At 40.7% G+C, this 27,235-nt stretch overlaps 1 protein-coding gene across 1 annotated transcript; it reads right to left on the bottom strand.

Annotated features, from left to right (window-relative positions):
• Positions 1-82: 82 nt before the first annotated feature.
• LOC106740789 lies at positions 83-25,949 on the bottom strand. Its single transcript, XM_014612170.1, has 6 exons — positions 25,591-25,949; positions 7,935-8,251; positions 3,879-5,811; positions 3,118-3,689; positions 654-774; positions 83-586 (listed from the first exon to the last, which is right to left on the bottom strand). The coding sequence occupies exons 2-6, from the start codon at positions 8,242-8,244 to the stop codon at positions 550-552; spliced, it is 2,973 nt and encodes a 990-aa protein (XP_014467656.1). The 5' UTR covers positions 8,245-8,251; positions 25,591-25,949; the 3' UTR covers positions 83-549.
• Positions 25,950-27,235: the final 1,286 nt, after the last annotated feature.

The raw sequence follows: 27,235 nt of genomic DNA, 5'->3' as shown, positions 1-27,235 counted from the left end.
ATTAATGTGATATATGGTACTATTCCGTACCCTCGAAATATAATACATCCTCCTTATTATCCGTTACAATTGAGAAAATGCATACAATGGATTCCACTTCGTAACATATTATTCGTATGAAATCTTAATTTAAAGATACGTGGTAATAATAAGAGTTACAATACCAATTATAAATACTGCAGAGTGGCACGCGAGAAAATAACCCGGACCCGGATAAAGTGTTTCATTAGTAATAAAAGAGTAGCAACGAAATGCTGCACATACACGGGCGCTGTTTACGCAACACCTAATAAGAGGCAAAGCTATTTTTCGCGTGCGCCATTATCTCTGTATTACAATAATAATAACCAATACGAGCTTAATTAACTAGGCAGTTGCGATACCGCGCGAAATAAATTACGAGAGAGAAAGAAAAAAAGAAATACATGTCGAGAGTCACTGATTTCTTCTGACAGACTAGAATCCTAAAACGCCGTTTGCCGTGACCGATAATTAGATCTACATCTAAGGAGCACTTCCGGTGGGTAGTTTCCTCCTCGTTAATACTCTCTAGTACGGCGCACTCTTCAAGGTACTTCTAGGATATCTATAACAATAATTCCTCATTAATTTCGCCATTCTACAAATGAGCGTTTATGAATTATTAATTTTACCTATGTCTCCTCATAATTTCTAACTCGACGATGCCTTCCCTCACCGTCTTAAACAATTCAATGACTTCCTGATGCGTGCGTCCCTTCAAGATTTTTCCATTTAAACTTAAGATTTCGTCACCTGAAAGTAAAAAAAAAAGTATTATTTTACTACAAAACCTTTGAGTACACTGCAAATGAATCGAGACATAAATTTAGCGGAATTTTATTCTATGACATTGAATAAGAGAAATCACGATTTATAATGAACAAAGAGAATATTTTCTCTCATATCCTGCTTCTAATGGGATAATTTTACATAAAAGGAAGCATGATACAAGGATATATATGATAATGAAACATTCTGTCACAGGATTTCTCATTTGTGGTGTATCCGGCAAATAAATGCATGGCAAGATTTTTTTTCCTAATGCAGAATTATTTCACAGGATAATTAACAAAGGGATACGCAAGTGCTTATTATATTATTTCATGCGATATAAAATTTTATCTAAACTTCGTTCACACATCGCGGTCAGGCTTCGAGTAAACACAAATTTAAAATAAACTTCCCAAGTTCCATGGTAATAAATATAAATGAGAAGATCATTCACGAGATTGAAATAAATCAATCACGAGAAGATTTTCCAACGAAGATGTTCTTCGGACGCTGTCTGTGCTCCTGCGCTTACACAAGTCGAGTAACTACCAGACCGTTACTCAAGTATGCGGTAAGGGAGCGAACGTCAACGAGGAAACCGTGCGATCCGGGCATTTCGTAAAAACTGACGTGCTTGGTTGAAATTCGAGACGTGAGAGCGCGAAACGTACAGTCGAAGGACCAACCGGTATATCGGCATGTTGATTTTCCATGTCAACAGATAGTATATTTGATCGCTCAGCGAATTCTAATATCTGTGATAAAAACGTGTTATATGGATTGTAATAAATAATGTTTCGAATGTCTTGAATGAAAGAAAGTTTGGAGAAATAGAGAAAGTTTCTCCACTCTAGATTGAATTTTTTCCTTTATCCTGCAAATTAAAATACTTTCATAACAAATTCCAACGAATCTATTCGTTATATAAGAAAAACTATGTAGTTAATTAGCATACATAATTGATCTATACCATGTAACTAAGTGAAGGAACGGCAATATTAACCATACACAAGTAGATTTATACCATAATTATCATTAGCTTAAAGATAATGAGGAAATAAAAATTATATATTATATTTATTCTCGGTGTCTATGTATATATATAATTAAATCGAATATAATAATTTGAAATTGAAAGGAAAATTTAGCTTTTAATACAAAATTTTGAATAATATTAACTTTATATTATTAAGTTACAAGCAACTCGAAGAAACTCTGTCTACACGTTAAATTTCGTAAAAACTATAACACTTTTAATATGATGATTTAATATGATATCGTCAAATCTACCGTTATCTTCTATATATACTTTGTCAAGAAAGAAAATCTCGTATCCCATTACAATGTTCGGCAAACATTTAGTCACAGCGCCTATGAGAATCTGCATCGGAAAAGTTGAACAACTAAATTCTTCAAGTGTTACGAGAAAGACTCCAGGAAACGGTTCATTTATGCGAACACCGTTGTCACCGATGACGACACGATACATCACCGTCGTTCGATGAAAAGAAGGGGAGAAACACAGGAGAAAAACGGTAGAACGCACCACGATTGTTTAGATATGCAAGCGGCGTTAGCTGTCGGATTAAAGATTCGACAGCTGTCTGGCGGGATCCTCGCCTCGCCGTTGTGAATACGCGAGGACTGGTGAAGGCCTGGCGAGGTCGTCCATCGAACGTGCATTCAACGCATCGTTTCGCCAGTTTTCTTACTCTGCGATTGATAGTTTCGGAGCGAAAAATATTTGAATCCATCGAAGTGGTTGATGAGCGTTCGACTCATTGTCCCGGAAGCTCAAGCATCACAATTTTATAAAAATTGCGAATATTAATCGAAACATGAATATTATTCAAAAATTTGAAAATATTCTTAAGATTTCCGGAACATTTAAGACTTTCAAAACTCTCGATATATTCAAGATACCCAGAATACTCGCAACCTTCGAAATTGTCAAGAATTCCTGAGTTGGAGCAATATTCGAAACGGTTTGAAGCAATCTTCATAAATGCTAATCGACCCGATGTGTCTTAAGATCATAATTAGCTCATCAAAGCCAGCATCCTTTTGGAAGTAAATTCAAATCCACTTGAATCCAATCGAAGGCTTTTCGATCGATTCAATGAAATGATTTTGAATGACATTTAAACGAGCGCCAATTAAGCTAATAGGCACTTCTTTGATCTTTTTATCCGGATTACGGTACGAGAAGCAATCCAATAAATACAACTAAATACACAAATTCAATGTATCGATTAGAAAAAAAAAACCCCGACTTCCTGTAATGTGTACACCTCGATGAGAAAAAGATTGAAAAATAAAGTTTACCTTGGAACAACGATCTAGAAATATCAGCCTGGCCACCGGGAAAGACTCTTCGGACGAAGATTCCCATGTCACCTCTCGGGCTGTCCCGGCCACCTACGACACTGAAGCCCAGACTAGGCTTGCCGTAACCCTTTTCGAACCTAGCCACGTGTTTCGTCAGGTAATGCTGCGATTCCGTTGTGGCCTCCTCGGGATTGCTATCTTTTTGATTTTGAGATAAACGTGAGAGCGGCAGGTAGTTAGGCCTTTTTCTCAGCTGAACGGACTCGACTCGCTCTCCGCTGTCGGCGGGCTTCCTCTCAATGGACGAAGCGTGACTCATTTCGACGTCGATCAGCGACATATTGGAGAGATTTTTCGCGTTTTCTATATATTCATATTCACTGGATAAGGTGAGCGGCGGATTGTCCTCGTACATCTGCGGCACCGTCTCCTCGTAAGCCGTGGTCAAACGTATGGTATTACCGCTGAAGGATTTCAGAAACTCCTGAACCTCCTCAAGGCTCTCCAGCGTCTTTAGCTCCTTACCCTCGACCTCGACGATCTCATCTCCCAACCTCAGTCTGCCGTCCCTGCAACGGAAACATCTCTTCCAGGTTCTTTTTTCTAAAAGTCACTTTCTAAACGTCACTTTCTAAAAGTAACAGAAAACGAAATTGCAACTAAAATTAAATAGTAAAAGCTAAGTGAAATGAAGAGCGATGAGACGGGAAGAAGGAAAGGAAAACGAAATTGGCCTCATTCCCGATTAAACGTCTCACCTGTGAGCGATGCCGTCGCTTTCCAATTGCACGATGATATACCGCGGGTCTCCCAGTCTCTGCTGCGCCAGTCGGATCCCCAGGCTCTCCTTGGGCTCTCTCTTGTGTAACTGTATCACACAACATCGACGCACCCTCTTCAACGGCTGAATGATGTCGCTTAGGAACCTCGTTTTATCCTGCTGTAGCCTCATGCGATGAGGCGACACGTCCAGTATCTTCGAGGCGCCTGACAGGAAATGCAACTTATCATCGCAACCGGGTAACCGAGGGTTCTCCAACTCGGCGACAGTCAGGTCCTCGTCGAAGGTCCCGTGGATGCTGGGCAACATTCTGCCGGAGCCGCTCCGGTACCACCCGAGGCCGTCGATTCCGTCGATGTTCATCAAGGACACCGCGTCCGTTCGATTGTCGTCGATCGCGTCGGAACTCCGCCGGATCGTCTTGCCGACGTCCCGAACATCTCGAGCGTCCTGACACTCGCTGGGCGTCGAGCTCCTTATGGGTTTCTCCGCTTCCGAGTCGATGACGCTGCTGGTGTCGGAACTGCACTTCAGACTCGAGCCCTCGTTCTCCGAGACGGCGACGAATTCGCCGCGAGGCCCGTCGCTGTCGTAGCCGGACTCGTTCGAGCTCACGTAGTGCGACGACAGCCGCTGCTCGCAGCTGGACGATGCGGAATTCCGTCGATTGTTCCTGATAGCGGTCATCACGTCGAGATCGGTCGCGCCGTAATTGTCCGGCGTCCCGGGCTCGATCCTCGATGAGGCGAAGTTCATCTTCTCCTGAACGGACTCGCCGGCGATCTGGAACTCGGTATTCTCTCGAAGCGACAGCAGACTGTTATCAAACAGGCTGTAACAGCCTGCCGCGGTGTTCTTCTGCTGAAAGCCGTTCGACTCCAATCGTTCGAGCCGACCGGCGTACCTGTCGGTCTCGTATCCGCTGGAATTACGCCGGAAGTCCGTGTAGGAAGCGCGCCTCAGCCCCGAGGCGCTCTCCTGATCCCTCGCGGGATTAGCATGGCCGGTCCCGTTTCCGATTCTCGATCTCCTTCGGCCGAGAGTGGTGGTACCGGTGTAGGGGTCCTCGATCTTCAGCGTCGGGAAGTGCTCCTCCGAGGCCGTCTTGAAGAGCCTCTCATCCTTGGCTACTAATGATCCGTGACGTTCCTCGGGCAACACGGAGAGCTTCGATCGCAGGAAAGCGTACGGGAAGCTGGACTTCCTCGCCTCCTTCAAGTCGCAGCTGCTGCTCTTCCTCATGCACGACGACGGCTCGTCGTCCTCTGATCGCCCGAGGTCGTAAGTGCTGAAACTCACCGAAGGACTTCCCAGGGAGTTGGAGCCGGCGGAATCGCGTCTCGCGCGAGCCTCGAAGATTTCTTGCTCGTTGCCTCGGTGTCCGGATGCCAGGTTGTCGCAGGAAACTGTCTTGTCCTTTCGCGCTGATATCTGCAGGTCTATTCCTTCGGAGGGATCATCGCCCTTCACGTAGGTCGGACTGTTGTTCAGCTGGCTGGTACTACAGCTCCTGAACAAGCTCTCCTTATCCAGTATCTTCAGTCTTTCCTCGATATTTTGGGATCTTCTGTTGGTTTTGGCCGAATTGAGCATCCCGGTGGAACCCATTCGAATGAAGAACGACTTGAAAGGCGACGGAGATCGCTGACAAGCACCCGGCAATTTTCTACTTAATTTCTCGTCCAGATGCAGCTTGCTCAATTGCTGGACGTTGATGTCGTTGTTATTATTATTATTGGTGTTGCTGTCGTTGTTGTTGATATTAGTGTTTTTATTGTTATTATTGGCGCCACTGCGGTCAACTTTCTCGGGTCTTTCCGTGACGAAGCAAACGGTCTCGCGAGATCTGCCCTGCCGAAACGAATCGATCTTTTTGCTCATCCGACGACCCCAAATTCCTAGACCTGACGCTGCGAAAAAAGAATGATAAAAAAATCATGTATTAATGGGATTATCAGGATTACCTAACATACATATTATAAAAAACGTATTGATCAAAGAGTCTATCATCAAAATTAGAATCATGATTTATGGCGCTTTAATATATAAATGATATAATATTACACGATAAATATTAATATGATACAATATGATATAATGCAATATAATATAAATAATATATTTATATAACTGATCACCGATTGTTACCAAGTATAATTATCGCTATTATTTGTTTCAAATTATTCGAAGACGTTCTCGAATTTGACTTTCATTGTCCTTCCAACTTTATAATTATCGACTTAAAAATATAAACACTATCAATAACGTTTGGCTCCTTTTCGTTTATATAATAATAATAACGTCCCTATTATATTCGCTGACAAGTAAAAAGCCGTTATTCAATAATTATTGAGATACAAAAAGGAAATGGGGAGCCGCTCGAATCGTATCCCGGTCCTCAATGGGAACGGGCGAAAGATGCAAGAAGTAAGGAGTAAGACATTGAAACGGTAGCGTGCCAGCACGTGGAACTAAAAACCTACTCGATGAATAACCACTCCCGCGTTCGACATATGGTCGTTCTCAGGAGGGACGTCGCGGCTATCTGCCACCATATACGAGCTCGAGGCCGCGGTTCCGCGTAGTTTGGGACTACTTTTTCGAGGTGTCATCCCGGCTAACGGGCCTGAGCCACCGACACATCAGTTCTACATAACGAGAAACGATTAAAAGGCTGCTCGAGTATCGGGCACACGTGTTTTGCGATCGAGCGCGGTACGGTACGATGCGCGAGCAGAAAGCGCTGTATTGTGTCGTGTTGTAACAGCCTGATTGTAAGTAAGCTTCGATTAACTGTGTATTACGGTTATGCGAAATAATACTCGCAGCGATGGAACCAAGTTCGATGTATGCTCATAAATATCGGCCGATTCAATAGCTGGGTGTCGTTTCATTGAAATCCGACGGTATTTACACGGAGTTAAATGCATGTATCCGCAGATTCGCCTCATATACTCAGATCAAAGGAAAATATCATGTATCGTTGATTATCTTGCAGCTCTAAGAGAGAATTATTCATTATTCATAAAGAATATAACCCTCCATATAATGAATAAATCTGTGGGGAAAAATTGCATTCTTTTGGATAAAAATATTTACTCAAATAACTCTCAGCTGCCGCTTCGCTTGTGTATATTTCATTCAGTTGAATTTTTCACGTCCGATTTCTGTCAAAATGCAGCGAGGAAGCAAAAATTACTGCTATCTTGTTTACGACATCGTTATAACAAGTAGGAAACGCAAGTCGGTGCATTTGCAAGTGCACATGAAGCTCTAACGAGGCAAGTGCGCTAAGCGAGTGATTAGTGAAAGGATGCTAGGTTTTCCTGGATTAGCGGTAATTCGCAGTCGTTCGAAACAGAAGCAAGTTCAGCAATGCCGGCAACAAAGCGGCCGTGCTTCGTGCACCGTTGTCGCCGAGCAGGGGGACATTGAAATCATCAGAGCATGGAGTTCAGAGACATTACAGTTCAGAGACATTACACCCGCTACATGATGACATCTGCGTATTGTATTGTTCAAAACGACAGTTCGCGATCTTTTCATGATTGCGCACTTTCTCGTTCGCAACATGCATGTTGAAATCAAAAACGTCGAGAAGTGAATATGCCGCGAAATTTTATGCATACATTTAATACTCAACAATCCAAGCAGTAAATAAATAAGTTGTTTACTAAATTAATTTGATAAATATAAATAGACGATTGAGAAGCAATTGAGATCAACACTAATGCGTAAAGATATGTAAATATTAATAATTAATTAGATAAATTATTAATTCATTGAATATAAATTAATATTTAAAAATTAATCAAAGCTTAATAAATAGACGCACACGTTTTCCGGGAAGAAATACGAAGAATTTTTAAAGTATTTAAATTGCATTTCTTCATACAGACTTAAATGAAAGAGCAATTATGATTGAATGAAAGAATTTAAATGATAAAACATAAAATTGATTGAAAAATATCACTGTCAAGGTACGATAAAGATTAGAGAGTAATTTATTAAATCGCAGACAATATATATTTACCTCGTTGTTTTCCCGGATCATGCTCGACGATGAAGGCTGGCATAGCGGTAACCGTTTGGTAATCAGCTTCGATGACATCTTGCTCGTCGTTTTGTTTCGGTCCGAGCAACGACTGCATCGTTACATCGCCACAGCTCCTCCGGACATACTTGCTTCTGGAGATCCTCAGCAAGGTGGTGCTGCTCGGATCCTGACTGTTGTCCCGTGACATTGAAGTCCCCAACGGCTCGTCCAGGACCACAGAATTCGACGTGGATAGAGCAACATCGTCGACACTGTGACGCCTCGATTTTGACAAACGTTTAAACATCGTCTGGCTGGAAACAAAAGCGAAATTGTAATGAAATTTACAGATAATTAAGCTATTGAAAAGAGAAAGAAAGGAAGGAAGTAAAGGGAAAGAGAGAGGTAGAGAGAGAGAAAGAAAGAGAGAGAAAGAGAGAACAGAATTAACTTTTCTTGCGATCGGCCGTGAAGGCCGCTTGCTATTATTTATTTTTTTCCTCGTCAAGGTTCCCGGATTTCAGTCTCATACTCATACGGTGACGTGGTGATTTACACACGCGAGTTAAGAAAGAAGAAGGCAGGTAAAAACGGCTTTCGTGGGATGAGACGTTGTTGCATTCTACCTTCTATCCTTTACTCTCTTATCTCGTATCTCTCTTTAGACCTTCTTGTATTCTCGTCACGTTATCATTCTTGATAACCAATGGCGCCGTTATAACTTAATGTACGAAAATTACAGTTGTTATCGGTCATGCAGAATGAAAATCTAAAGTGGGAAATATACGTATATTTTGTATAATGAAAGTGTTGTATTTTGAAAGGAAGAAATACGTTTTTTAATATTAATTTCATTTAGATCGTTTTTGTTTTAGGTCAGTCTTTCTGAGCCCATCTTTCTTCAGTGATAATATTGAAAAAGATCACCGTTCTTAGCAAACCTCTAATTTTTAATATTCTAATCTTTAAAGAAAAGCATCGCATTAAGATTTCAAAGGAAATTGTAATGAAGTTATCGAAAGAATGTTGTTTTCGCGCTCCTTCTGAAATTTCGCGAAAGATTTCTCCCTTTTTAATTATTCATAATTCGTAAACCATTAATGGTGCAACGATGTGTCGGCTAATGAAAGACCGGCACCAAATTAGTCGTTGAATACTCCATCGTTGAAAAATAATGCGGTAGAAGTGGAACACATCTTATACACACCGTTGTTAGACTACACGATATTAGAGAAAGTCTCGTTGCGTATGCAGGAACTGCATGCTCGCGCATGCATTTTTGCAGTCGTCGAATATTGCACGATTTCACATAATGCGTATACCACGGCGCACGTTCGTAATGCTCACGCCGGCGCAGCATCGTCATCGGAGGCGCACGGTTCGTATTATCGCGGAAGAAGAAAGATCGACCGACATTCTTGATTTCTCCGCTATTGACAGCAAGCGCTTTCTATCGAAGCTGTCCCAGAACCTGGCGCGGACGTCATTGCGGCAAGATACGTATTAATCTGAGATTGCAACTTCCTCGTGTTGCAACTTCTATGTCAAGTGCACCGTTTTTATCCCATTTCACTTATCGTTGATTAGTCGCCACTATCCGACATTTTCTTCTTCACCTTTTCCTTACAGCATGTTTGAATTTTTGTTTTCTTTAACAGTAACATCTCGAGGAAGCACTTTCAAATATATATTAAGTGCAATTTTCCACTAACAATTGAGTTACCTGCTCACGATCCCCAGGGAATGCTTTATCATTTACCTTCTCTCTTGGTGTAACTTTACATGCCTTTCGCAGTTACGATATAATCATACATACGTTTCTTTCTATTCATCAATGGTCACGTTCGTCGGAAAATATTGAATCAAGAGGGATTTGCATTTCATAAACTACACCTTCGCGACGAGCCCTGTGTCATGTAGATGCATTAGGAGAGCTCAAGGGTATTTCCGGTGCGTGCACGCGCGATTAAATTTTCAATGCGATTATACGGTGAAGCGGAAAGAAAGAAACCCACGCGCAGCAGACGACATCGGAAACTAAGAAGCGCGAATTCTCTCAAATTGATGTTTTTTTCCTTTTGTTAAACAAAGCCGGATATTTTTGTTCGTAAAACATCACAGACAATGGCAGTAGAGGTTCAACGACCTGGCGACCGGAAGAAACAGAAAATAACATTAAAACAGTATTAGACATAAAACAAACTAGGGCTCGCGCAAAGGATTCGAATGAATTGTGTGACTGAGCTGTTCAAACAGTTGGAAGCAGAAAGCTTCAAGTTCGAATGGAACCAGCGGAATCAATCTATTTAGTCAATTCATCACACATCACACAACAGAAACTCCGATTGTTCGGGTAATTTCAACATTGTTGCGAAGCAGAAAATAAAGAATATGTCTTTCCTTTTCACATTGCATCGTTTAACTTCGCACAACCGGAACTGTCCAAGCGTATCTTCTGGGTAAGAAGATCCGAACAGTTTAAAAATTAAAGTTGAACTTGAAGATCTTAGACTGTGTGAACCGTTTGGTCAGTTGAAAATCCCGAGTGTCAGGTCGAACTGGTTCTCAGTCAGCGATATTAACTGCAAATTATGCTATCTTCGATCTTCGTGAATAACTGGGAAATACCGATCGTTTCTACCGCAAGATGTGTCCTACCCTTGACGCAATGCGAGTAGCTAACTACGTAGCAAAATCGTAAAATCATAATTTTATTTTACTCCGAAAGACAGCTCGCACTGACAATAACGTATCAATTCGTTCCAGAAGGAGTGAAGCTCCACAACGCGACCATCTCTACGTAGATTTGCTCGAGTGTCAAAGTCTCTGGCAAGAGTTAACTGGGTAAAAGGCCGTTTAATTCGAAGGACATTTTGCGTCTTGTCCGTGAACTGATCTGACTGCGCGTACGTGCGCGTGTGTGCGTCATAACGCGCGCTGATCGCCAACCTACCGCTTCACTTACCCTTGTTGCATCGCGGATATTGTGTTACGTTGTATACGCACAAGCGAGTAACGAGAGGCCAAGGGAAAGGTATCGAATGTTGCGTGGCATAAGGGCAACGTTGGCCGAAGGGGTAGTTCTCGTTTTTTCGGAAGGGCGCGGCCCTCGATGAATATCGACTATCTTAACTCGAATATCTCCCCCTCTCTTTCTTCCTCTCTCTCTCGTCGATACGACTGTTGCGCTGATAAAATGAAAAAGCGGCAGAAATTGTTTATTGTCCCAATATAAGCACGAAAGTGAATCGTTACGAGTGAATTGCCGTTTTATTATCGCATCTACGATACGAAAGTCCCGCAATTGCAGATAAGAAGCCAAGATTTCAAGAGCGTAAAGATATAACGGAGCCTCGTTTTCCAATAAATTTTCCCAACCAGACTCGAGCTTAATTGGCGAGATATTTAACGTCGAAGAGGAGCGAATAATGATTTCTCGTAGGATTCAGGGAGATAAAATGAGCGCAAGAGAGAAAGGGAGATAGAAATTTATAACTTTAAAGTTATCGTAGCATCTGCGATCGGAAAGTTATTCCAAGGTTTACGGACACCTGGCGCTGGTATTCATATATACACGTGTAAAAAGCGTTTATGACATCTACCTTAAAAAACGTTTTATGTTGCACTAATCGTAAAGCCGAGTTTCAATTATGTACTAGCGTATACGTGATTAAAGTCCCAAGTTCTGGATTACTGCTGCATTAAGTCTGTCAATTTATTGCACCTGGCTCCGGTGCGCACGTGCGCCGTAGAAAAAAAAAATCGTGTGTGTTTCAATTATGTAAACGCAATTTTAATCATCTTCGAGAGTGTTTCGTAAATTACCAGGACGTGTCGAATTATTCGCAGGAATCTCGTTCTCAAGTCCCGCCACGAGTCATGGATCGTCTGAAGTGGACTTAGGGGACACACGTGAGCACTAAGCGTGAAATATTTATGACAGAAGATAAGGGGTATATTTCGCGTCATTATCACCGTCCACGGGCGAATGTCTTCCGTCTCTTCAGCTTCCGCTTTTTACGGCGCATCTGGATGCGCTCAGCGTAACGTCAGTGCGTGCGGTGCACCGCGGTGGATATAATCGTATAAGGTAGAGGGTAGTCGACGCCTTAGATGGTTTCAAATACAGCGGCAGCGGCAGCAAGCCAGACTCACTCGGTGAGTGCAACTTGGCCCGTCTAGGCAAAAACTAGGATAGGCCTAGATGGCTCTTCGTAGCTCGGCTGAGATGGCCAACGACGGCCATGGAGAAAAACGCAGCAGCGGTTACGTGGCGTAGGGAGGAGAGACGAGGCCCTACGTGTACGTACCTACGCATGTACGCACGTACACTTTCCTAATGTGATGAGCGTTCGAATCACCGTCTGGAGAATTTTCAAACAGTTTGTTACCTACGAAGATTCGTGTCGCTTCGATGATTATTTGAAACTGAAAGTTTCACAGAATTTTGAAAAAAATTCCGAATGCTTTGACAGTAGACAGATGTATGCGCGATATCTTACAAGGCTATGTTTATACAATTAAACGGACGAGATAATATAGGTGAACGCAAAAGTGGACTCAATAAATATATTAGATCGGTCAAGAGGTCTTTTTATTTTTAAAGAAATTCAAAGACAAGTTTTGCAGATAATTCAATTCACTTTTTGTGTCATACGTAAAGTTTGATTTTGAATTTTCATTAAAATGTATTTTATACCAGATATATCTGCTTATTTTATAAAAAAATAAATAATCATTTACTTATGGCTATAGATATGTAGAGGATAATAAAAGAGGAACATATAAATACATATGAGTTGAGCGATAGTTAACCACATTCTGATTATCAAGATTTTCGACACATTCAAGATTTTTTAAATATTTGAGACCCCCTCGTGATCTATAAAAATTTCTGTGCGTGTGTGGGGGTACATGTGCTCCAAACAATATTCGGGAAAACTTGAGACGCTCGTCATATATTCGAGGTGATTCGATGTGCTTGAGCCCATCACTACAAGCGCGTATACGCACGCACGACGTTACTGAAGAAAGAAGCTGGAGAAGAGAGAAGCGCGCGAGAGAGAGAGAGAGAGAGAGACGTGGCTAAGCCTTGGAAGGAGAGACGCGGGAGAAGCAAATACTGCCGGGATAGGTATATTCAGCGTAGTCGACCGGACAGTGCACTGAACTTGGCAAGAAATCCAAGGTTGCACGGCTTAATGATCTAGTTTCTTCGACGAAGATATGATTCACCATTATGCATTCACTCGTCGTGCCGCATGTCCGTTCCCGCAACGCGTGTGCGCGATACCATCCGGGACCTTTCGCGATACGCCCGCATGAAAATCCGCAATTCGTATCTCGCCTGAAAGCGCACGTGCGATCTACGCCCGATAATCACGCGATATGACCTTTGCTTTTTTTCTTCTTTCTATTTTTCTTTATTTCTTTTTTTACGTAGAACCATATTTAACATAATTTTCTTTACGTAAGTCGACTACACATCTCGTTATTTTGCATGAAAGATTAGTAAGCCGACAGGGTTCTTTAAAAAAGGAACGCTTACAAAATATATCATACCTAATCGCGCAAACACACACCGCATATAGCTGCATCATCCCGCGAGACAGCGGCCACCTGTACCCTCCGACGATACATCGTGTGCACACGCGTCGGATTAAACCGTTAGCATTACGAATCCAGTTTCGGCTACTTTTTTCGTTGTTTTCGCGTTTCCCTGATTTTACGTAACGTCCGACACGTCGGACACGTTGTCTATAAAAATCCCCAAGCGCAAGAACGAAATGTCTGTTACGTAGAACGACACTGTACGTTGCTCCTTATACAGACCGGTTTCAAAAGGTCCCCCGATGAAAAACTCCCCATTAGCCTCACAAATTGCCTTGAAATCTTCAATTGCGCGTTCATATCAATTTTTGCCGGCTTGATGCATCAGAGCACCGAGGCGTCGATGTAAACAATATTATGAAAGAGAAACTCGGAGAAAATGACGATGACACGACGGCTTTCCTCATCTAAACGTCGCTATTATTGATGCTTATCGAGGCACATTAGTTCACAACAGCCGGTGTAACTGTTCCCTCTAATCTTCCAGTGTTATAGCTGCATCATGCCGCAAAAGCTTCAAGGAAGCTTCTTACAGCCTTACACGTGGATGTGCGATTGCGAAGGATGCAAAATCAGGTGAATCAAGACAGCACAGACCGAATCCTTTGTGCGGCAGTGCGAGGAACGCGCTGCATCATCCATTTGGATAGGGTGTATGCATACCGCGTGCGGAAAAACTAGGAGAAGCATATGCGTATATGTCCGGTTTTTGCGTAAATAAGTCCGACTTTTTTCTTTATACCACGATGTAGATCCACGTTGTTGTGTTGTATGTAATAGCAAAACGAGGCATGAGCGCGCATTTTTCGCACACGCTCTCTTAATCGCCTTGAATATTGATAAAGTTTATTAGTCAGATCCTTGATATTTACTAAATGTATGCTGACATCTAAAAACACGTTTTTTGTTAATATAGTTACGCTGCGAACACGTAATGCGATTAATGCTGACCTATCGATTGACTATGAAGAGTGTTGCGTATACTAAAGAACAAAAGATTATAAACATTAGTCTTGCGTGTAAAGTTTCCGGATAAATTTAGTCCTCTCGTTAGCACCAAGAGTACAATTTTTATTTCGTTAAGAAATACATATAATCACCGATATCAATGAATAAATTAGGCCTTTCACAAACGGTGGCTGTACCGTAAAATCATGTCAAGGAAAGTAATCCGCGTAAGAACGTATTATTATTTCGCAAGTCGTCCTGTAAGCGATGTAAGTTATGCAGTTTGAAACTGGATCGTGCCCATGTGATGCTGACCCCTTCAAGGAAATCATTATGGAATTATTTACGATTCTGACCGGAGACGCAAATCTGCCACAGAATTTCCGAGCTTAATTTCACTGTTACAATGACTCGGCGATACAGCTTATTGATTATTTATTAATTATAATTAATGATAATTAATTATTATTAATTATCATTAGTAAAACTACTTGTGCTTGTTTCTATATTTATATCGTATTATAAACACAACAATTTATATTATACAAAGCAAGGAAAATAAGTAACAATAATACGTTGCAGCAGAGCTGATATCTGAAAAATGCAGGCAGACGCAACAAAACAGATCTGCGTGCAGAAATAGAGTCCTACTCATAGATTTATGGAAGTCGGCCGTCCTAGCCTTGAAACACCTATACGTTTTCTAGGAAAACATTTTCCTAGCACGGTATATTTTGCTGCATCTGAGCAATTGATCTGAAGAAGATGTAACGCTTGCACAAATATAGTAAGACGAAAGAAACGAAAGGAAAGAAATTCAAGATATAATCTGTAATGCTGATTTGCATGCTAAATGTTTCGCAAAATTTGTGCATTTTAACGATCAATACTTTCAGTGAATTTTTACTTAATAAATGAATGATAAATTTTTATTAAAAAAAAAACTTGTTCTTTTCTCGGAAATCCGAAGAGAGGGCGGTTGTTCGCAATCGTCAGCCCGTGTGATATCACGAGACCAATCAGCCTCGCTGACTTCGTAGAAGATGATTACTCGATTTAGTTCGTCCATCTTGTCGTACTAACGACTACGTGATTTAGATGTAACGGTGCATCAACGAGATCCCTTTTTCGATGCATCGTAAACTGACGGAAAGCGAAAAGAAGATCCGCCGTGGGAAAGAAGACAAAGGTTCGTGTCTTGCGAAGCGAGGAGGACTCTCCGTGACGATCACGCTTAACATTATAGAGAAAGAGAGTGGAGGAGAAGAGAAAATCAAGAGCGAGAGCGACGCGATTCGAATCGTGTCTATTCGATAGCTCCACGGTTCGTACGTACGTTCCTCTTCTTCGGCTGCTGATCGCCTCTCTCCTTCTCTCGCTCGTTTCCTCATTCTTTCGCTTCTCTCTTTCTCTCCTCGTCTCTCGACATCAGCTTCGCTCGACCTCTAATTCTCGGGCGAACAAAAACTTAATCGGTCGCTTCCTCCGTTCGCTGTTACGGTTGCAACAGAAATGCGAGAGACAGAGGGATAGAGAAAGAGAATGAGGGGAAGGAATGACGAGCCCGGAGGGTTAGCGCGACGATAACGAAGGGAAGGAGAGGAAATCAGGAGGGAAAAAAGGAAGGTTAGAGTCGAAGGCTGGCTTTTCCTGCAGAATACGATCAGGATTACCTTCGGCGTAATCTACGTATCCAGTAGCTATAACCGTCTGAATTCATTTAGTCGCGCTTAGCTGCGATATCGTGTAGGTGCAACACGAAGCTGCCGCGCTTACAGCAGCCGGTTTTACTTTGAGATGCTCGCGCGCTCCCGGCGCTGTCGCGTCGCAGGATCGTGCGTAAAGGTGCTCTATCAAGGCGTACAGGTCGATTGACAGTAAGAAACACCAGCGAACGAGCGTGATGAAAACTGAACTCTCGCTGGGAACGACGCGGGATCGAGAGAAACAAACGCGGCTAATTGGCGAGCCGAGCCGCCGGTAGGAAAGGTGCGAAAAACGCGACAGTGACAATGTGAAGACAATGCCAGATGTTGGTCGCTTGGTTGCCTCTCGTCAGCCAAGCGCGAAAACATGATCACCGCTTTGATCGCAAACAATGTGGACCGCGTCGAAAAATTGTACAGTGCGGTTACTTTTATAACGAATAATTAATATTTAATTGGTATATCGCACAGAGCTTGTTTGAGTTTTGTAAAATTATCGATTTTTGCAAAATCAATAAACTCAGATTGGGCAACGTTCGTAACATTAGTCGATGCAAGGAAAGAATGTCCTTCGCGTCAGATTGACGGAGAACATCTCTCTCTCTCTCTCTCTCTCTCTCTCTTGATGAATAAATAGGATATTTAGTAGGCGGTAGGCGGGTGAAAGAATATATATATATATTTATGTAAATAAACGACAGCTACTGCCCGCGGCTACACGACGACAGGATGCGCGATCCACTTTCCAACATCCGACACAGCCGTAATCTCGAATAAATGTCCGTCGCGAGAGTTCATCCACGACGCGTAAGTCTGCTTTTCCCTCTTTTCCTTTGCTTCCTTTTCATTTCCTCTGCTCTGAGATTCCGTTACTGCGGCGTACAAGTTCGTCGTACGGGAGTAAGAGAAAGATGAATATTCGCGGTGAGCGGAAGAAAGAAAGAAAACGCGGCAAGGTCTAGAAGCGAGAATTAAGAGACGAAGGAGAAGGAGGAAAAGGTGGAGGAGGAGGAAGAAGAAGAGGAGGAGGAAGGAGGTAGGAACGTGCGTTCAAATGAGCTTAGTACGAGGAAGGAGAGAGAAACATACCCGTTTCGCATTCTGCAGCGCGCTAGTCAGCGGCTAACTATAAGAGGAGCTAACTATAACTCGAAGTTTCTACCCGCCACTGCTATTTCGAGGTACCCGCGCGCGTTGTCGCACCGCCGAATCCTGACCCCTATCCCGGGAAAGATCCGGCCGACGTCGCTACACCGACGCCGGCACCTGCTCTAAAATGCGACAACACAGGCGTGTATGAGAACGCGACCCCACGTAAATATAAATCGATCCGTCTCGATATGCAGCGTAAACACATCGAATCGTCGGATATTGCACCACCGGGGAAAAATGTGCATCTCCTCGATGCTCAGTTGCGGAAGTCGTATGAACTCGGTGAAAATAGCAAAGTATCGTGTATTACATCATCTAATTAATCTGACATCTTAACGGACAGTATGGAATTTATAGCCAAGTTCGAGAAATTTTTTTCATTTCGAAGTATTCATAAATTCTGAAAGGTAGTTCCTCACTTCCTTCCTGACATCACTCCCATCACGAGTTTTATCGCAGCATAACTTACGAACAATTCATTTCACGCTTCCGCACACGGTCACTATGATATTCTTATGATTATTCATACAGCTCATAGAATATTTCATAGAATAAGTTATGAAGTTACGATAAATGAAAAAATTAAGTTATAAAGTATAGTATAAATGAATAAAAAATAAGTTATATAGCGCAGCAAATTTAACAATGATCGAAAAATTAAATCATAACGAGAGAAAATGTGATAAAAATTATCACAAAATTTTTCAGTGCTGGACCACACCGGAATCATGACTGAAATTATGATGTGTGTTGTATTCTTTAATAATGTATACAGTGAAATCACTAAAGATTATAATACACATAATAATCTCAGTTATAATTCTAGTATGGTTCAATATTGCAAAATTTTACGGACATTTTTACCATAACATTTTCTCCGTGTAGAATATAGCCAACACATCGTTCACAAGCAAATCGTAAAAAATTAGCGCAAATTTAAGCGATAACAATAACTAACCGCGATTTAATGGTATATTGTATGTTATTAGCGAGAAAATAGCAGTTTAATATCCGTGTTTTACTTTGCGATTTTTTAGTCAGCGCTCTACTTCGCTTTAATACAGACTTGCATGTAATCACATACACGAGTTATTACACATAATTCTAAGCTGTCCCGTATCCAGTTTAGAGTATACTATTTTTCAGCACAATTTTTGATTACATTTTATTTATGTTTGCGACAATTGAGTACTAACAAGGGATCAATGTACGCTACCGTTCCACCACGCTGACTTACTTTGTTGGCTAAATCCTATTATTTATTTACCAGAGAATTCTGCTGGAGCGCCAATAAGATTGGCCGACATTTCTTTGGCTTCAGATAAAGTTGCCGTATATATTGCACACCGTGCAATACATACATGAAATGTGGCATCGATAAATAAAATAGACGATTAGAATGGGTGAATTCGACATAAGATATAACACGTCTGAGAGGAAACAAAAATTACTTTTAAGAAAATCTTAAGATTTCTCTCGTCCGCTCTTGCGATCGATACGTCGTGACTTTCGAACGATTAAAGGGAGCAAACGCGATTAACGTCGAACGAGCGACTGGATTAACCTTGCACTCTTGTTTCACTTGAAAACGCTTTCTTGCTCTGGCGAGCCGTTGCGAAAATCGAACCGAGCGTATGTTCGGTGTACCGTCAAGATCGCGTGTATCCGGTGGATCGGCGGAGTATCCTCGGATCGCGCCACATTAACCTTGTCGGTTTCCTGAACCTTGTTGAAAAAAAAACGGCCCTTTTTCGTATCCCCATCGTCCGTATCACGACCGTACGAGCGCTAAATGCAGTTGTCTGACACTTCAAATGAAATAACACAGTTACTTTCATGCGATTCAAATGAAGCTTAGTATCAGATAGACCACATTCAATACTCGGACGTACGTTCTCTTATCAGTAATGCGATGTAAGTCGACGTTATATTCGCATCGAGCAATTTCTTCAGAACACAGCACGCTTGTCGATGGAATCACTTAGCGCTCTAAAGATACACGTGTTGCTCTTTCCAAGCAACATAGTTTATCGTGGTCGAGATATGTTAATTCATATTTCGCATAAAATATCCGGCAGCAATTGGATTTTACTTGCACGTTTTACACACGAATAGAAATCAAAATGGGTATAATATTTCTCGAAAAAGAAATTTGCGGTGAATCATCACTTGTTATAAGTTTCTAATTGTTATCATCAACTCTCGAGGCGCGAGGAATTTTTTTTAACTATTGACAGATGCATGAAACAAAATTTGACCACTATTACGACACATGACCTCAATTTCTTCTTCTCTATATTAATCACCTTAGATTAATTAGTCTTAAATTTCTATTTTTTATTCACTGAAATGTTCGATGCAGCCAAGCGCGAGATGTATCATTTCGAAATCGATTCTGAGACATGACGGATAATGGAAGAAGTGGGCATTTCTGCTGAAGCAATGAACTACGTCTAGACGCGGTTATCGCAGTATCTACCGATATCTACTAGATGGAAACTCTCGCTTCCGAGGTGTCCCATTCTGCGCGGCAGTAGTATGTCCGTTCTGCATCGTTAATACAAACGACCCCTGGATCCTTCAGACACGTTATTGCGCATGCAATACACCTGTTACTCTATGCGTTGCGTAAGTCTCCTCGGTGGCGAGCCCACGAGTCAAACTGACCGCAAGAATTCCGAATACTTTCACTCGATGCTGGCGCGCGCGCGGTGCAGCACGGTGCAGCGCGAGACGGGCCGAGAAAGTAGCCCGATATGTGCAGCAGGATCTGATAACTGCAACGAAAAAGGCTAACCGGCGAAAAGGGCAGAGGAAAGGTGGCGGAAATAAAATTTCCAACTTGCGCACTTATAGCGGTCTATGTTACGCGCGCGCGTGCCCACGTACGCAAAAGTTCGTAACTACATAGATGCATTCCACGTCGTTCCGTCCAGCATCGCTCGCGGACAGGTGTCACGCGAACGAACTCGGAGGCGTCATTCTAACAAGTCATGTTCGGAATGTGTGCCGTCGATTACGCCGCATTATAATGTCCTCCATTAGAATTATTACGGCAATGTGTTTACGTAATATTAATAATTATTGTAATATCCCTTTCTTACCGTAACGATCGCGTTATGTAAGTAAGATAAAAGTGAGGAATCGCTCGTGATTTTTACGCTCGCGGATCCTTTTAAATGCTATTGTGCGTATTCCGTGTGGATTGCGAAATATGAATTTTATCGAAACCAAAATTATCGCGCAAAGCTGCGTATAATATAATAATGACGTTTCTCGAAAAGAGATATGTGAAACAAAATATCCTTCATTTTGCGTGCGCGTTATCGCAATTATCGCACCGGTGTAAAGTACTAAGTGTAAAATAACGATAATGTTATATTTTCATATAATTTGCATATATAATATGTTATTACTAAATTTATATAATAATATAATTACTAAATTTATAATATGTTATTACTAAATTTATGATCATAAAAAAGTTGTGAAAAAGAAACTGTTAAAATATACAACCGTCTTAGGACAAACCGAAAAACAAGCTTGACGTAAGGTGATCGGGTTCTACAATTATGCACGCACGCGAAGGCTGCGCGCTATGCAAACTAACTCGGCCGCGCTGGCTAATTCGCTCTGATGGTATCAATTTATGATCACGCGCGTGCGATTCGGCATCAGGCGTGACTCTTTCGAGAGAGAACAAAAGCGAAAGCTGTTCGATGAGAGATGTCTGCGGATTCATGCTTATTAGGTCTTCTTTTCTCGTCGATTCGAGATACATGGAATACATGTGTAAATTTTGCAACATCAGCCTGGAATTACACTGTATAATCACTTTATACTGTACAATTACGTTTATAGTGGTCACAATTGTGGCATCTGAGACGTAAAGCACTGAGTTAGAATTTCTACATTAACTCCGTAATGACGCTGTAATAACAAAGTATCAGGTAGCAATTTTCGCTACTAACACATTATCATATTATCGATAACGCTTGTGATATTTTACGTTAACTTTTTTATGATAAATTCATACGAACCACACGAATTATTTCGGATTATCTCGGTGATGGATCATATCATCCAATATTTCCAGATAAATTGACGCATTAATTAATTAATATTCCGTGCACGAATAATTCCCTGACTGATTTCTATCAATACCTGAATCTTGTAAACCGAAATTCCACCGCTGCTGCCCTCTCGGGCTCGGTTTATGACGAAGCTATGACGTCTGCATATCTGGCCTATCATCTTTCATATCTGTGAAACCTTGAAGAATATTTCTGCGAACGCGTATCTATTTAAAATTGCAAAGCGCAGTGACCTTAGTGCGATAGGATCTGTCAAAAGAGCATATAAAGCGACCAAAATGTATCTCACAAAAGCCCGTAAAGAAGGTCAACCGAACTCAAAGGTCAAGAGAAGTCAACTGATGCGATTTGGTTTATGGCGCGAGCTCGTGCCTCTTCCCTCTTCCCTCTCTCTTTCTCTCCTTTGTATTATTGTATTTTCGACGATGATTTACGATAGGAACGAACGCACGGTTTGTGTTTCTTTCTAATTCTTTTTTTTTCCTCACTCGACAACCCACCGCGCTCGACGTCGTAGCGATGCGCCCAGATGCGCCGGTAGGATGTCATCGACTGTACGACCTCAAAGTATCGATCTGACGATCGTTTACGCATTTTCTTTTCTACGCGTGATATGTAAAAAAAATCGATATATGTATCTCTTACTGAACCACATCGTCTTCATCGGCGAGCTGTCATAAATCAATATGTAGGTCGCGTGGCTCATCCGATTTATGTTAATTGCTTATCGTGAAAGCCGGATGTTGTGAAAAGTAAAAATAACTGATTTCGTTTGAAAGAAATTCATCATTTCATTCTCACGATCTACACTTTTTAAATGTTTTCTCTACTTTCGAAATCAGAGAAACGAATGTGTCATTTACATGCTTCTACTTTGCAACGATACGGAGTTAGTCATAAAATCATGTACGACGCAACATAAAATTGTAAAATTAGAAATCCGCAATGAAGCGTATAAAGTCATAAATCGTTTACAGGAAAGTAATCGTCGTCCGTAAAAATCCATAATGCACCTCACACGTAACACAAGCCACCTATCGGCGCGCTTACTTTCCTGAGTTCAACGCACTCAGCTTTGCCAATTCCAATGGATCCACGCTGAATTACTATATACGGAAGCTATAAGAATGGATAAATGCAGAATTCGTTACATAACTGGATACTGTTACGCCACAGTGAATCAAGCTGCTAAGTAGTAATTTTAAGTAAATTAAGTTTAAAATGCAGAGTTTCACGTTGTTAATCCAATTATTTATATATTGCTTATTACATTATTTCGTATCTTCTTTAACATACGGATACATTTTTTTACACCTAACCATCTTTATATAATTTAAAGTTGCACTGGAATATTTTTTCATATATATAATTATATGTAAACTAAAGATTCATCGATTTTCGTGAACCTCAAAAAAAAATTAGACTTTGCTTTTTAACAATTGTGTGTTAGATTACATCAAAATATGTCGAAAGATATTCGCGGACACTTTTATTTGCACATTGGCGCATCGACTTGTATTTGCCCGCGTTCTTTCACGGGTGATATATCGTAATTAAAAACTATGAGAGGACGCGTCGAGCGAGTTTATGAGGTTTATCGCGACCTAGCGAGGAGGAACACATTGGAACGCACGTATGAGAGCGAAGTGCCTCTGACAGATGGCCACCAGAGATTTCCACGAGGAAATCAACGTTTACAAAAACGTCGGCAGATACAGCATGACTATGGCGCGCAGCTTGGAGGAAGTGCGCATAGTTCTTAGACAGCGACGCTAATCGTTGATTCTCGCGATTTGAAACGACTAGTCGCAATTTAAACGGGGCCGTTCGCCTTATTTCCGCAAATTAAAAGTTATATATATCTCTAGCGTTATAGTGTATACATTAACTTGGCTATTCTGTTTGAGTCCATTTGATTTGTTCTTATTTTTTTAAATATGACGGCTCTCTAAATATTGTTCCCGACATCTTCAAATTTCACAGTTTCCTCAATGTTTCCCTTTTACATTCAATTAAAGAGCTTCTTTGGAATATATGTAATTAAAGGAAAATTATCTTAAAAAAAAAAAATATTTCCATATCGATATCGCTTTGTGAGTTAACGTTTACTCCTAAGTATCAACAGACATCAAAATAAAGATAATAAAAGTTCAATAAAATTTATATACGAATGCGTGTGTGTGAATCGAAAAATAAAATTCTAGCCTGAACAATATATATGCTTGGGTATATATTGTCCTGTAAAATCATCGCACAGTACAAAATTGACCAATAGACATTAAGTGATACATCACCATAATTTCGATATCGGGAGTTATGCTCGCATCCGAACAAGGAGCATTTCGTCTAACAATTTCACGCACAGGCATTCCGATTCGTCGCACCTTTATCCGTTTATTTTCTCTTCCTCTCTCTCTCTCTCTTTCTCTTTAATTTTTTCATCCCATTTTAGATCCGCATCCGCGCGCTACTAATAGCTTCTTTATTTAACGGAAACCATCCGAACATTGTCGTGCATCGATGCGATGACTATCGCTAATATGTATTGCTTATTGTGTTGCACTAAGGAATGTTCTAATGAAATATGCTACGAAGAGTATAAACATGGTAAAAGAAGAAAACATCGATAAATTAAAATTACGTATTCTGGAATGTTGTACGACGTTCGCGTGGCCATGGATGCCGGGCGTATGAAATAGCGTTACGATAAGTAAAAGCGAATCGACCGCTTTCACGTGCTTTGCAGTTTATATGCGGGCATTTATAGTCCGGTGAAACGAACGCGTCGCTATCGATCTTTCTATAATTCCAGCTTCGTTCCTAGTTTAACGCGAGACGTGTGATTTATTAAGCACGTGTTCCATCTAATCGTGACAAATATCTAGCGCGGTAACAATACGATATTGTAACATGAACGCTCGACAGCAACTTAGGAACTGTACAAGAAACCGCGCGAACTGAAATTCCTTCCTCGAAATTAATTTGAAGCGAGAGGATCGAGGGAATTCTCGAAAGAAACTGCATTGGCGAGCTTTAGAATCACAAAGAAGCGTGAACGTGAACGTTAACGTGCGCTTTTTTATACGATATAAACATTTTCAACATTAGCATGCTTTTTACATAACGTGCTTGCTCGTTACATTATTCATATTTGATCATAACTGCACAAATTGGTTTCGCTTCTCCACTTATAAGCAGCTTGAATTAGCCTCTCAATTTTCTTTCTCGACTTTTTATAATTACGGTGGCAAAACTCTGATAAAGTAGAGATCAGTGGTGGTGCTATAAAGAGGTATTTATTAAAATAGAGAGTTTAGCTTTATTTATTATTTACAAAATTAGTACAAGAGGTCCGTTATTTTTCTATTAAATTTTTATTAATTGAAATTAGAATTATTTAGAATTTTTTTAAAGAAAAGTTAAGAAATGCCTTTGTATAAAGAACAGATATTTATTGAAAAACTAATTGATATAAGAAATAAAATTATTTCGCAACGGCATGCAGATTTACTATCAAATATCAACATTATTCTCAACTCTATGACAAACTTCCTGCACCGACTTTATATTCACCAGAGTTTCCTGACTGAATCATATTGATTGTATCTTATCAGTTTATTACCTAGGATAGAATATAGAAGATTGACCTGACTAATGTATTTTTAATATTCTTTTATGGGTTTTCTGTAAAAGGAGAATCCGACGTAAAAACATGCTTTTCAAATATTCCATAGTGTACATTAACGTTGATATTATTTATTTTTAGAAATTATTAAAATTATATTAAAGTAATATATTAGAACACCGCAGCATAAATTCATTTCGTCCTTATATCACCCAAAAATAATCATTGCTGCAATTCGATGGTTTAAATATCTTATCGGTAAAAATACATTAAAAGACCTATATTCGAAAACAACTTATTACAGCTTATCGGTAGTCATTTGGAGTAATTCGAGGAACGTGTCAATTGAAGGCGATGATACAAAACACCCTTGTTGAGCCAATCTACTGCGTTTAGGCAATCAATTTATGTTACGTTTAGGCAGTAAATTTATGTGACGAGATACTGTTTTCTCTTTCAGTCAGGGAAAACTACTGACAATTTCGGAAAATTCACCCTCCTTCCATCGCCAAGCTTACCTTGTCGGGAATGAAGTCAATGGCAGCAAACCGACGTCTTCCGGTCGTTACATAAAATTCCTATGGTGCACCGCGGAAAAACACCCCCGCAGCTGCAGTCCCGTCGATCAGTTCTTCTCGGCAAAGCACAGGTGTCATCGCACTGTCACGATGCTTGTGATTCACGATCGCCCCATCAAAGATGATTCCGCAGTGTTTCAGTGTTTCTCTTTCTCTTTTATTTCTCTCGCTCGTCTCTCTCTCTCTCTCTCTTCCCTCTCTCTCCCTTTTTATATCTCCCGTACGTAACGTATCGGTAATCGCGACTCGTGAAACAATCGAGAATTTCGGGGAGTGGATGGAACGTGAGCCTCGATCGATGTCCGTGCGCAGACTGCCCGCAGCACATCGCCGTCGTCGGTTGCCTCGCGTTCGTCATACTACAGTCCCTCGTTGCCTCTTTCTCCCGCGCCTGTTTCCGCTCTTTCGTTCTTGCTTCTACCGCATGCCCTCGTCTTCCAACTCATCCGCCCATCGCGAATTCTCGCTCACGATAACATTTAAACATTATGTGATAAAAAGTCAGAAATGTTGTACAGAAGAACATGAAAACGTTACGCGGGGTATCCCGTAATTTGCACTCCTAATTTTCATGGCTCAATTTCGAATTAATTTTGAGTTAATTTGCCTTTAATGAACATATCGGGATGCTTACGATTTATGGACATTTAAAAGGAAATTGTTTTGCGTGCACGCGCGTGACTGAGCTTGAGAAACAGAAAATAAATTCATTTTCCCCGGTTGATTGCAGATAGATTTAAATTTCATAAAATTTTAATTCAAAGTTTAGTTATGAGAGAAAGGTTTTTGTGACACGCACCTGTGTGGAGTGATATAATATTGAACATCTCAAAATTTGTGCTTTCTGTACGCGTTAGGAAAAAGATATCAGTACGAAGATAAAAACTTATATGATCGTTACGTAAATACAGAATCATTATTAGACAAAGGATCATTTTAGTCTACTAAAATCATTTAATTTATTAAAATCACGCATTTGCTCCCAACATTACTGAATTAGTCCAATAATGCTTCTCTATTTATTATCTAATGACCGTATAACATGAGTATTGGTTTTCTTCTTAATATCTTCTTGCTGACGTTACTGCAAATTTTAACGTTGCATGTAACTTACAAGTAATCCGTTTCATACTTTCGGTCATTATTAATGGATCCTGAGGCAGTATCCAATACTTACTAATAATATGTTTACACTTGATGATTTAACTTTTCAATGACATTCTCTCAACTATTTTACTATTTACCATTTATTTCAGAAAATATGCAATCAAAGAATCGCTAGTATTATTTACTAAATTCCATATTATCTTCCGAAGATATAGTCATCCATTTCATATGTTATCGATGGTATTTCCGCTATTATAAACTTAGGAACATGCTGTGAGATGACACCACAATTCGCTTTGCTTTAGCTTCTGATTAGATAGCATTAAAGCTATTGGCCGTAGATACTATTTCACGACTGCCGCGGATAATCGGAAAACACTGACATTACCGATTGTTTCAACCATCGGTACTGTGGATTTGCCCACAAAAAAGTATTAATTTTAATATATTCCCAATTATTTCTCCTATGCAGATGATA

This window comes from Dinoponera quadriceps, unplaced genomic scaffold (genome assembly GCF_001313825.1).
Source record: "Dinoponera quadriceps isolate SergipeBrazil2010 unplaced genomic scaffold, ASM131382v1 scaffold453, whole genome shotgun sequence".
NCBI lineage: Eukaryota > Metazoa > Arthropoda > Insecta > Hymenoptera > Formicidae > Dinoponera > Dinoponera quadriceps.
This window is presented reverse-complemented; position numbering and strand designations above follow the sequence as displayed.

Coding starts and splice junctions, on each gene's coding strand:
- LOC106740789 (XM_014612170.1), bottom strand. CDS start 8,244: ATGTTTAAACGTTTGTCAAAATCGAGGCGTCACAGTGTCGACGATGTT. Junction 775..3,117: donor TTCTAGATCGTTGTTCCAAG/GTAAACTTTATT, acceptor TTTTACTTTCAG/GTGACGAAATCTTAAGTTTA. Junction 587..653: donor GAAATTATGAGGAGACATAG/GTAAAATTAATA, acceptor TTATTGTTATAG/ATATCCTAGAAGTACCTTGA.